Source organism: Artemia sp. Qi Xiang Cuo, chromosome 4 (genome assembly GCF_049724085.1).
Source record: "Artemia sp. Qi Xiang Cuo chromosome 4, ASM4972408v1, whole genome shotgun sequence".
NCBI lineage: Eukaryota > Metazoa > Arthropoda > Branchiopoda > Anostraca > Artemiidae > Artemia > Artemia sp. Qi Xiang Cuo.
This window is the reverse complement of record NC_142797.1, coordinates 78,178,741-78,190,998: the sequence shown is the minus strand read 5'-3', so window position 1 is coordinate 78,190,998 and position 12,258 is coordinate 78,178,741. Positions and strand designations below refer to the sequence as shown.

The following is a 12,258-nucleotide window of genomic DNA, read 5'->3' as shown; positions in this document are numbered from 1 at the left end:
ATATCTTTGGAGGGGAAGGAACCATGAATAACCTTCTAAGAGGTTCCTCCTAATGAAAAAAACCGCAAAAAGTAACTTTAAATACTGGTGACTCTGTAGTGACTAACCAAAGATTACGCTAAGTATGTTACAACTTATTATTAGAAGATAATTGTTAGGTAATTATTGGAATTATTCACTTATTAATAGAAGGTAAAATATAAATATATATAAATACATATATATATATATATATATATATATATATATATATATATATATATATATATATATATATATATATATATATATATATATATATATATATATATATATATATATATATATATATATATATATATATATATATATATATATATATATATATATATATATATTTATATATATTTATATACATTTATATATATTCATTTTTGGTCGGAAACTATGTTGCTCCTCGCGTAAATGCTGGTCTAAGGCAGCTTGAAGTCTTGTCAGGATGATTATGCAGAAGAGTTTTCCGGGTATCGAAAGGAGGTTGATGGCTCTGTAACTGCCACAGACTGTCGCGTCTACTTTTTTGAACAATTTAATAATGGTTCCTGCTCTCAAGTCTTTGGGGACTTTTTCTTTTTGCCAGATGAGGGAAAAGAAACCTAGCCACACCAAAAGGGACCTGTGGATTGATGAATTGATCATCTCTCCAGATATACGGTCACTACCCAGGGATTTTCCATTCTTCAGCTTATTCGAGGCTGAAAGGATCTCATTCGCCGTTGGCTCGTCTTCATTAATGAGGAGATCCAAAAATGGGCTGTCCGGAATATCTGGTGGAACAGAAGGGGACGAGCGGTTGAGGAGGCTTTCGAAGTAATCCGCCCATCCATTTTTCCGGTCATCTGGATCTGGTAGCAGTCTTCCGTTTTCCTCTTTTACTGGTCCATCTTGTACGTTGGTCTTCCCAACGATTTCTTTATCTAGGCGGTACATAGCTCTCGTGTCACCACGTCGGGCTGCCTCTTCTGCCATTCTTGCTTTCTCAGTGAGGTGTTGTTGCTTGTCTTATCTAGCTCTTTTCTTCACTTCTCTGTCCATTTCTTTATGCGCTATGTCTTTCATAACATCAGCAGAGGGGTCATTACTGATCATGCTCTGTTTTATTTTCTTGCGGTCTTCGATCAAGTCCCATGTCTCCTGGGATATCCACTGTTCCTTTATTGACTTTTTAAAGCTAAGAACTTATTCAGCAGTTTCTGTGTAGTTTTTTGAATAGTCGTCCAAACTTTTTCCACGTCCTGTGGTATATCAGCAAGTGCCTCGAATCTGTTCGAGAGTTTAATGCTGAATTGTCTCCTAACATCCTTGTCTCTGAGCTTCTCCACGTCGAAATTTCTAGGTAATTTTGCTGGTTCTCGAGATCTGTTGGAGCAGAGTTTCAACTTGAGTGTTGCTACAAGAAGTTCAAGGTCCGACCCGACGTCCGCACTTCTATAACTCTTCACGACTTTCAGACTGGTTTTCCGCCGTCGTCGGATCAGAAAGTGGTCAATCTGATTTGCAATAGCTTTGTCTGGAGATGTCCATGTATACTTATGGATATCTTTGTGCTCGAATAATGTACCTCCTATCAACAGGTCATTTGAAATGGCAAAGTTGACGAGCCTTGGCCCATTTTCGTTGATAGTTCCAAGCCCGTGATGCACCAACACCTCGGGGCAATAAGATCTGTCAGGACCAACTTTCGCATTTAGTTCGCCTGCCAGGCAGGTGACGTCATGGAGAGGAATGGAGTCTAGGATGGACTTGAGGGTTTCAGAAAAATCGTCTTTCGAGGCTTCATCGGCATCATTTGTTGGTGCATAGAAGATGACTAGCGACAGCTTTGCATGTTTAGAAGCAAATCGTGTATACAGGATTCTCTCGTTAATCGGCTTCCACGAGCAAAGAGTTTTTGCTGCATTTGGGTTCAATATAGCTGCGACTCCAGCTGCATGTCTGTCCGCTTTTCCGCTGTACAGAACTGTATAAGTCATGTTGCTGTATACTGCTTTGAGCTTCTTTTCTCCACAGCCTTTCCATCGTGCTTCGGTCACTGCAGGGATGTCAAGCTGAAAGTTTTCGCACTCTTGTAGAACTTGCTCAGTTTTTGAAAGAGCCAACATGGTCCTTACGTTCCAAAATCCTATTCGTACAGGTTTATTCGCGTTCAGAAATCTGGTCCAGGGGAATGCATGGGTCGTCATCATATTGGGATTTGATCCGAGGCTTTCTACTGAAGTTTCTTCAGCATATTCCTTTTCTACGGGAGTGACTTGCTAGGCCACTGCCCAACAAGTTTCTTCGACTCGGCTAGGGGCGGAGACGCCAATCCCTGATCGAGAGGACAGAACCCCCGGTGCCTGCCCAAGTTGCAGAGGCCGTTGTCCAAGTCTGGATCTTCCGCCCTTTCGCAGTTGTCCTCCTGAGAGGATCCTCCCACGATGGTATCCTGCACTACAATACAACTTAACCCATTGCTGGAAGAAGGTTCGCAACTAGCGGGACGTGTCCACACGCTAGTGCAACTAGCGGGACGTGTGCTCTGCTGAGTGTATGTCAGAGGCGCCTTCTTCCTTCTCCGCCTGTATTTATGACCCCCGGTCGAGGGTACCCTAGTTTCAATTATGGACCCCCAGGGACTAGGTCCCCCCCTTGATCCGTGCCTCCGTTTATGGAGGCACCCAACATATCTGTAGGACACTCCCTTATCCGCCACCTGGGGACCCACTGAGTGGCCTGGGGAGGGCCCCTACTGAAAAGGTGACTCAGTGACTCAGTAGGTACTTCGACCTACTGTTGATTTTGATTAAGGACATCTTAATTTGGGTTTGTGGCATTTTTGTAACTTGAGTTGCTTCGAATACATTTTTCATCTGTTTGTATATATATATATATATATATATATATATATATATATATATATATATATATATATATATATATATATATATATATATATATATATATATATATATATATATATATATATATATATATATATATATATATATATATATATATATATATATATATATATATATATATATATATATATATTTATATTTATATTTATATATATATATATATATTTATATATATATATATATATATATTATATATATGTAAAGAAAGATTAGATAGTAGAATAATTTATTAAGTATTGCAATTTATTTTGTAAGACCAAAACGTATTTTAAAAATAAGGAAAGATATTTTTTTATCTCTTCGTTCAATTATTTATTTTTCTAGAACTAAAACTAGAACGAACTTGTCATAATTAATGAAAAATTCTGTAAAAGTAAAGTGTGTATTCTTCCTTATTATTCCCTTTCTCCTATAAAATATACATTCCTTTGCAGTAGCCACTATCAAATAAAATTCCCCTAGAGGAATAGACTTCTTCATTAGTAGACAGGCTCCTTCGAGTGTTAGGGCTTCTTCTAGTAGAGATTGTAGAGCATGTATTTTGGTTCTTGGAGTCAAAACAGTTTCTCTAGGCCATTATGCCAAAAAAGAATTCCAACATAGTTTTGATGTGTTTTTTTTTTTTTTTTTTTTTTTTTTTTTTTTTTACAATTTAATGAATTAAACTAACCAGTTAGATACGATACGATATATACAATTTAGTTTGGCTGAATAATTTAATAAATTCCAAAGCAACCTTTAATACAATTTTTAATAGAATTTTTATAGAAAAATTTTACACAAAAAATATTTTAATGTATTTTTAGTGGTGATCCAATTCCCAGAATTGAATACACAGAAGACGAAAAACGAACCTGGAAAGCCGTGTTTGATAAAGTCGAAGATCTGTTGGGAAGCCACTGCTGCAAGCAGTTCAGGGACATTTTACAGATTTTAAAGAAAGAAGTTGGATTTTCTTCCGAAGAAATCCCCCAGCTTGAAGACCTTTCAAACTTCTTGAAGAGTAACGTTAATTTTTGACTTTTAGAATTGTGCTTTACAAAGTTGATTTATCTATAATTATAGAAACCATTTTTCAAGTCTCCTAAAATTTCTAAAATTCCACTAAGTTCCTGAAGAGTGCTTATAAAAATTAATTTAAATTATTTAAGTTCGACTATAAACTATTTTTGATCTTAATATCTAAGAAAATATCGAAAGAACAAGTTTTATTTTAGAAATAGAGAATTTTGGGGGAGTTACATAATGTGTTGTTACCAAAAGACACATTAATCAAATTATTTTTCAATTTATATTATGATTTTAGTGTACGCAGTCACTCGTGTTTGGATGGTAAGTATTTCAATTTTTAAATAAAAAAATAGACACTTGTGATCATTCTACAAAACTAACGCAATTAAAAGGTGATTAACAAGTATAGCCATTATAAAACGTTTTTGTTCCAACTAATTGGTCTATATTTCCCAAGATTCTAAAATCAATGGTCAAGAAATTATTTGGTTATAATGGGCGTTAGAGCTAAAAGCTTGATCAAAATGTACAAGTAGACCTAGCATAAACATTATGTCCGTTTCATTTACTTTAATACAATGTTTTTTGTAAAAATCCAGAAGAATATATTAAACAGATAATTAAACATATTACTAGCAATAATTTTTATCTCATAGCATTTCCATTTTTAGATTAATTTTCTCGGGAGATCTGCAACTCGAACTTTTACGAATTACGAATTATAAATTTGTCTAACGTAATCCTTATAGCCTAAGAAAAGTTTCGACAAGAAAATTATCCAATAAAAATCTTACATGTTGCTGTCACGTAAAAATTGTTGTTCAATCATGATATTGTTAGCGTATAAATCATGGTCACTTACACTTTAAAAGAAAGACGTATTTCCTCTTTTGTTTAACTTATGTAATTCAATATAGAAGAATGTTTATACATATTATCAACTTCCAGATCCAAAGGGGGCTATGATATTAAAAATTGTATTATGTTTAAGCAAAATTTGGAGTTATTACATCAAAGCGTGCATTCTATAGCAAAAGTTTAAAGGTTAATTTTATCAGAATTTTCAGTTAATCGTTTCAAGTATTAAATTAAAGATTTAAAAAATCTAATTTAAATTTATTTTAACCTAAATTTAAAAATTTAACTTTTTGTTTAGTCGGGAGCGTAAATAGGAAAGGAATTTTTGGCCCTATTGCCTTTTCAAAACACCAAGGTCTTTACTATCTTGCCTGTTAATTTTTTTCTACATTATTCACCAATTTTTTCGGTTTCTTAGCATGTAACCCCTTCCAAAAATAAAGCTATTGTGGACATACCATGTTTTTTATTTATCTATTTTTAAATATATGAGCCCCCCCCCAGGCTAACTTCTGCGTATATACATCTTCTTAGTGCCGAATAATATCTACCATAACACAAAAAGGTCAGTAAGGCTTGTAGTTTAACTTGTCATGAAGCAATAGGTTAAATAGGTTTTACGTTAATCTTCATCTTTGATTATTTGGATACTTCTTTGGTAGCCCCAAAAATACCCTCTTTTGGCTTCCTCCTAAAACTTGTTGAGACGATTCTTTAGTATTGTCAAAGTGCTTCTGAAATATTTTTTGTTCGATATTGTTCTTGTATTAAAAAAAAGACTTGTCATATTTCAGGACGAACAGGGTTTTCCCTAAGACCGACAGCAGGCTTATTATCAGCCAGGGACTTTTTGGCCAGTTTGGCTTTTCGAGTATTTCAGTGCACTCAGTACATACGACACCATAATGCACCCCATCATAGTCCTGAGCCGTAAGTAGCCTTACTAGTCCCTTTGAAGTCATGCCAATAGCACGCAGGCTCTTCGCAGAGGCGGATCCAGGGAGGCGAGGGGTGCGCCCCCCCCCAGCGTTGTCTAAAGTAGGGTAATTTACTTAATTAACCCAAATTTGCGTTAATTGAACTTGCTCCCAACGCAATTTAATCGGATCAACCTATTTTGCGCCCCCCCCCTAATTTTTTGATCGGATTAATCTTTTTTGTCTCCCCCCCCCCTAAAAAAAACCTGGATCAGCCCCTGGCTCTTCGTATCTGAATATCTGTCTCTTGCAGGTCAGTAGACTAGCTCGTCTGGATTTGCGCAGACATATAGAGGATTTGCGTAATTTTAAAGTTCAATGTCTTTTTTTAGTGATAAATCAAAACCGGTGTGTCTTTTAAGAGATTTGTTTTCTGGTAGGTATAATCTGGTTTGGTAGGTACAATCTGGTTAGGTGGGTATAATCACATTGCCTATTCAAAGGTAGCGTGCAATTTAAACTATATCAATAATTTTATTCCAGTTTTTCTAAAAACCAGTATTGTCTATAACTTAATTTACGTTGGTTAAACTTCCGATGGTTAAGAAAGCGTAACAGGTAATTAAAGTATTAGGAATGGGATGCTATAATTAGAATGATTTTAAGTTGAAACATTGTGACGTAAAAATAACTCAGTTATTTGCTTGCGTGTATAGGAATTCCCATGTTATTTGCTTGCTTGTATTTTGTGTTAAAATAACTAGTTTTTGTATCTTTTAAAAGAGCTTTAAGGGGTTTGAGAGACTCAGTTGCCTAATTCCGTGTGTTTTTACTTTACTTGTTGGTCATTAAAAAAGAAATTTTTGTGTTAAATAAGTAGTTTTTGTATCTTTTAAAAGAGCTTTACAGGGTTTGAGAGACTCAGTTGTCTAATTCCGTGTGGTTTTTCTTTACTTGATGGTCATTAAAAAACTAAATTTTTGTGTTAAATAAGTAGTTTTTGTATCTTTTAAAATAGCTTTAAGGGGTTTGAGAGACTCAGTTGCCTAATTCCGTATGGTTTTACTTTACTTGGTGGTCATTAAAAAAGAAATTTTTGTTTTAAATTAGTAGTTTTTGTATCTTTTAAAAGAGCTTTAATGGGTTTTAGAGACTCAGTTGTCTAGGTACGTGTGTTTTTTAATTTATTGTTTTTCATTAAAAAAAGAAATTTCTGTGGAAGTTTTTGTATATATTAAAATAGCTTTAAGTGGATTGTGAGACTCAGTTGACTGATTACGTGTGGTTTTTCTTTATTTGGTGGTCATTAAAAACCAAATTTTTTTGTTAAATAAGCAGTTTTTGTATCTTTTAAAAGAGCTTTACGGGGATTGAGAGACTCAGTTGCCGGATTCCATGTGGTTTTTATTTAATTGATTGTCATTAAAAAAGGAATTTTTTTTTTAAATAAAAAGTTTTTGTATATTTTTAAATAGAATTAATGGTATTTTGAGAATCAGTTGCCGGGTTCCGTGTTGTTTTCCTTTTATGTGTGGTCATTATATAAGAATTTTGTGTTTTATATAAGTAGTTTTTTGTATCTTTTAAAAGTTCGATACAGGGTTTGAGAGACTCAGTTGCCTAATTACGTGTGGTTTTACTTTAATTGGTGTTCATTAAAAACGAAATTTGAGTAACTTTTTACTTTTTCTTCTTTAGTTATTTGGTACACTCGCAGAGTTTTTTCATTTTTTATTGTAAGTTGCCGGATTCCTTGTGGTTTTTCTTTAATTGGTTGTCATTAAAAACGAAATTTTTGTGTTAAATAATTAGTTTTTGTATCTTTTAAAAAGAGCTTTAAGGGGATTGAGCGACTCAGTTTCCGGAGTCCGTGTTGTTTTTATTTACTTGGTGGTAATTAAAAAAAAAATTTGTTGGTTAAAAAAGTAGTTTTTTGATCTTTTAAAAGAGCTTTGAAGGGGTTGTGAGTCTCAGTTGCCTATTTCCGATTGGTTTTCCTTTACTTGGTGGTCATTAAAATAGAAATTTTTGTTTTATATAAGTAATTTTTGTATCTTTTTAAAATAGATTTAAGGGGATTGAGAGACTCAGTTGCCTTATTCCGGGTGGTTTTTCTTGCCTTGATGGTCATTTGTTGTATATTTTAAAATAGCTTTAAAGTTTTTTAGAGAATCAGTTGCCTAATTCCGTGTGGTTTTCCTTTACTTTGGGGTCATTAAAAACGAAATTTTTGTTTTAACTCAGTAGTTTTTGTATCTTTTAAAAGAGCTTTAAGGGGTTTGAGAGACTCAGTTGCCTGATTCCGTGTGGTTTTTCTTTACTTGAAGGTCATTTTTTGTATATTTTAAAAGATCTTTAAATGGTTTTAGAGACTCAGTTGCCTAATTACGTGTGTTTTTTCTTTACTTGTTGGTCATTAAAAACGAAATTTTTGTGTTAAATAAGTAGTTTTGTATCTTTTAAAAGAGCTTTAAGGGGTTTGAGAGACTCAGTTTCCTAATTCCGTGTGATTTTTCTTAACTTTTTGGTAAATAAAAACGAAATTTTTGTGTTAAATAACTAGTTTTTGTATATTTTAAAAGAGCTTTACGGGGATTGAGAGACTCAGTTGCCGGATTCCATGTGGTATTTCTTTACTTTGTTGTAATTAAAAAAGAAATTTTTTTTGTTAAATCATTATTTTTTTTATATTTTACAATAGATTTACGGGGATTGAGAGACTCAGGTACCGGATTCCGTGTGGTTTTCCTTTACTTGTTGGTCATTAAAAACGAAATTTTTGTGTTAAATCAGTAGTTTTTGTATCTTTTAAAATAGCTTTAAGGGGTTTGAGAGACTCAGTTGCCTGATTCCGTGTGGTTTTTCTTTACTTGGTGGTCATTTGTTGTATCTTTTAAAAGAGCTTTACATTGTTTTAGAGACTCAGTTTCCTAGGTCCGTGTGGTTTTACTTTACTTGGTGGTCATTAAAAATTAACTTTTCTAGTTAATTAAGTAGTTTTTGTATCTTTTAAGAGAGCTGTAAGTGGTTTGAGAGAGTCAATCGCCTGAGTACGTGTGGTTTTTTTTTTCTTGGTGGTCATTTGTTGTATCTCTTAAAAGAGCTTTACAGGGTTTGAGAGACTCAGTTTCCTAATTTCGTGTGATTTTTCTTTACTTGTTGGTCATTTAAATTTATATTTTTGTGTTAAATAATTATTTTTTGTATCTTTTAAAAGAGCTTTACGGGGTTTGAGAGACTCAGTTGCCTATTTCCGTGTGGTTTTTTTTTTACTTTATGGTCGTTAAAAACGAAATTTTTTTGTTAAATAAGTAGTTTTTGCATCTTTTAAAATAGCTTTACGGGGATGGAGAGACTCAGTTTTACCTTGTCACAGTTACATTTTCTTGTTTTTTCAAAGTTCATTTTTAATGTTTTTCGTGTAAATGCTAGTGTTTGAATAGACATTTAGTTTATGATGGTTGTGGAAATTAAATTTGCGACATTTTCTTTATTGTTCAAAGTTCATTTTGTATGTCTAACATTTAAAAGTTAGTGTTTGTAAATTTCTGCATTGTTTGCTCGTGGGTTAACTTGACAAAGTCGCATTTTCTTGTTTCTTTAAAGATGATTTGAATTTAATATGTCGTATTGCAAGAGGTAGAATATTTAAGTAACTGTCGCTTGTGGGTCAAATTGGCACACTTACATTTCCTTGTTTTATCTAATTACATATTTTATTTCTTTCATTGTAATGAAAGAGTTGGAATATTTCAGTAGTGTTTGGTTGTGGTTTACCTTGTCACTGTTACTCTTTCTTGATTTTTAAATGTTCATTTGAATTTATTTAGTTGAAATGCAAGAGTTGGAATATTTAAGTAGTGTTTGGTTGTGGTTTAGCATGTCAAAGTTACTTTTTCTTGATTTTTCAAAGTTCATTTTGAATTTATTTCTTTGAAATTCATGAGTTGGAATATTTCAGTAGTGTTTGGTTTTGGTTTACCTTGTCACAGTTACATTTTCTTGATTTTTCAAAGTTCATTTTGAATTTCTTTCGTTGAAATGCAAGAGTTGGAATATTTTAGTAGTGTTTGGTTGTGGTTTACCTTATCACAGTTACATTTTCATGATTTTTCAAAGTTCATTTTGAATTTCTTTCGTTGAATTGTATTAACCAGGAGTTTTGTAACAGCAATCGAGCAAGCTATTAATTGTTTTTTAGAGTTTCGGTTACTATTGAGCCGTGTCGATCCTTACTTACAGTTCGTTACCACGAACACAATAAATTGTTTCAGCCAATCTTGTATCTCCCCCAAAAACAAATACTTTTCAGACAATCAACTTCAGACTAACTAGAATTTTTTTTTAACTGAAATGGAAAATTTTGATATTATTTGGGAAAATAGAATTGATCAATAACTTATTTCATTTTCATTAAGAAAATTCAGAATCGAAGTTGAACTTTTCTTCTTCCGGGAAAATATTTTGAATAGAAATTTAAATGTTTTAATCTCTGAGATAAAAATATGAATTGACGTTGAAAATTTTATATTATTTTAGTAAAATATACTTTATCAAGAAATTATTTCATTTTAATTGAGAAAATTCGGAATGGAATTTGAACTTTTTAGTCTTCGCGATTTTTGTATTAAGCAGCAGTTTTGTAACAGCAAGGGAGCAATCTATTAATTGGTTTTTAGAGTTTTGGCTCCTATTGAACCATGAGTTCTACTTTTATTTCAACCAATTGTTTTTAACAAAAAAAAAACAAAGGAATCATTTAACTATATTTAGCTGTTATTATTTTAAAGTTTCGATTTCATTTAAGCCAAATGTTTTTAACAAAAAAAAAACAAACAATGTAATTATTTAATTAAATTAATGGTTGTTTTTTTTGAAATTTATTCATCTGTTTAAGAAATAAGTGTATATCCCCCCAAAAAAAAAATAATTTTAAGACAATCAACTTCAGACTAACCAGAATTTTTTTTAAATGAATGGGAAAATTTTTATATTATTTCTGGGAAATAGAATTGATCAAAAAATTATTTCATATTCATTAAGAAAATTCATAATCGAAGTTGAACTTTTGTCCTCCATGGAAAATATTTTGAACAGAACTTTAAATTTTTTCATTTCCTAGAGAAAAATCTGAAGTGAATTTGAAAATTTTGTATTATTTTAGGAAAATATACTTGATCTATAGATTGTTTCATTTTAATTGAGAGAATTCATAATCGATGTTGAACTTTTTAGTCTTAACGATTTTTGAATTAACCAGAAGTTTTGTAACAGCAAGCAAGGACGTTAATAATTGGTTCTTGGAGTTACGGTTACTATTGAGCCGTGTCGATCCCTACTTATAGTTCGTTACCCCGAACACAATAAAAAAAATAAACAGGCATTATACCCACAAGTTTATGCGAGTCAAATTTCATCTTACGTATCTGATAAAATCAAAATCAAAATTAAATTGGATTTACTACTTTTAGTTAAAACTAATTTTGTTTCTATAAAAAATTGAAATTATCTCGTTTAAACTATTGAAGTTTATATAAAGTTATGCTAAAAAGCTGCTCGCCAAGTTCAGCGAAATAAAAGCGTCTATTTGCAGCAGTCCACTTCATGTTCCAAATTTTAAGAAGGAACTGAATTTATATCATCCCATTCATAAGTTAATTTATAAATTATATATTTTAAATAAAGTCTCTCTCTCTTCTTAACAGATTCAAAGGCCTAATAACCACATGCATATGCGAGTCAAATTTCATCTCAAAGTGTCAATATATCTGATAGAATAATTTAAGTCTTATGATCAATTTCATAAAAACTATAATTTTCACCTTTTTCCTTCATTAAGTATCATTTACTTCAAGAAATTAATTCCACATTTTTGCAGATAGGAGCTTGAAACTTCCGAAGTAGAGTTATTGGTTTTTAGAGTTTCGGTTACTATGGAGTCGTGTCGCTCCTTACTTACAGTTCGTTAGCACAAACACAAAAATTTTATAAATCTTAACATTTAAATCTTGACAAATCAAAAACACCAGTGCAGTGATTTTTGCAAGTGCGTTTAGTTTTTAAATTCCAATTAATAAGCACTTATTATTTCAGCAAATTTTTTTTAAAAAAAAAAAAAAAAAACAAGGGAATTATTTACTGATATTAAGTTGTTTCGATTTTAAAAGTTCTTCTTTTGTATAAGCCAATAGTGTATCTCCCCCCAAAAAAATAATTTTCAGACATTCAACTTCAGACTAACCAGAATTTTTTTTAACTGAAGAGTAAAATTTTGATATTATTTTGGGAAAATAGACTTGATCAATAACTTATTTCATATTAATTAAGAAAATTCATAATCGAAGTTGAAATTTTGTCCTCCCGAGAAAATATTTGGAACAGAACTTTAAATTTTTTCATTTCCTAGAGAAAAATCTGAATTGAAGTGGAAAATTTTGTATTATTTTAGAAAAATAGACTTGATCAATAACTTGTTTCATTTTCATTGAGAAAATTCAGAATCGAAGTTGAACTTTTTAGTCTTCGCGATT

The 12,258-nt window shown here is 31.9% G+C and overlaps 1 protein-coding gene across 2 annotated transcripts in view; it reads left to right on the top strand.

Moving 5' to 3' along the window:
- Window positions 1–5,745, top strand: part of LOC148953460 (tyrosine 3-monooxygenase-like) — a 48,266-nt gene extending 42,521 nt beyond the window's left edge. For both annotated transcript variants that reach the window (XM_089087691.1, XM_089087692.1), the window contains exons 7-8: window positions 3,749–3,945; window positions 5,606–5,745. In XM_089087691.1, coding sequence (XP_088943817.1) covers window positions 3,749–3,945; window positions 5,606–5,745 — 337 coding nt within the window. The remainder of the gene's footprint in view (window positions 1–3,748; window positions 3,946–5,605) is intronic.
- Window positions 5,746–12,258: the final 6,513 nt, after the last annotated feature.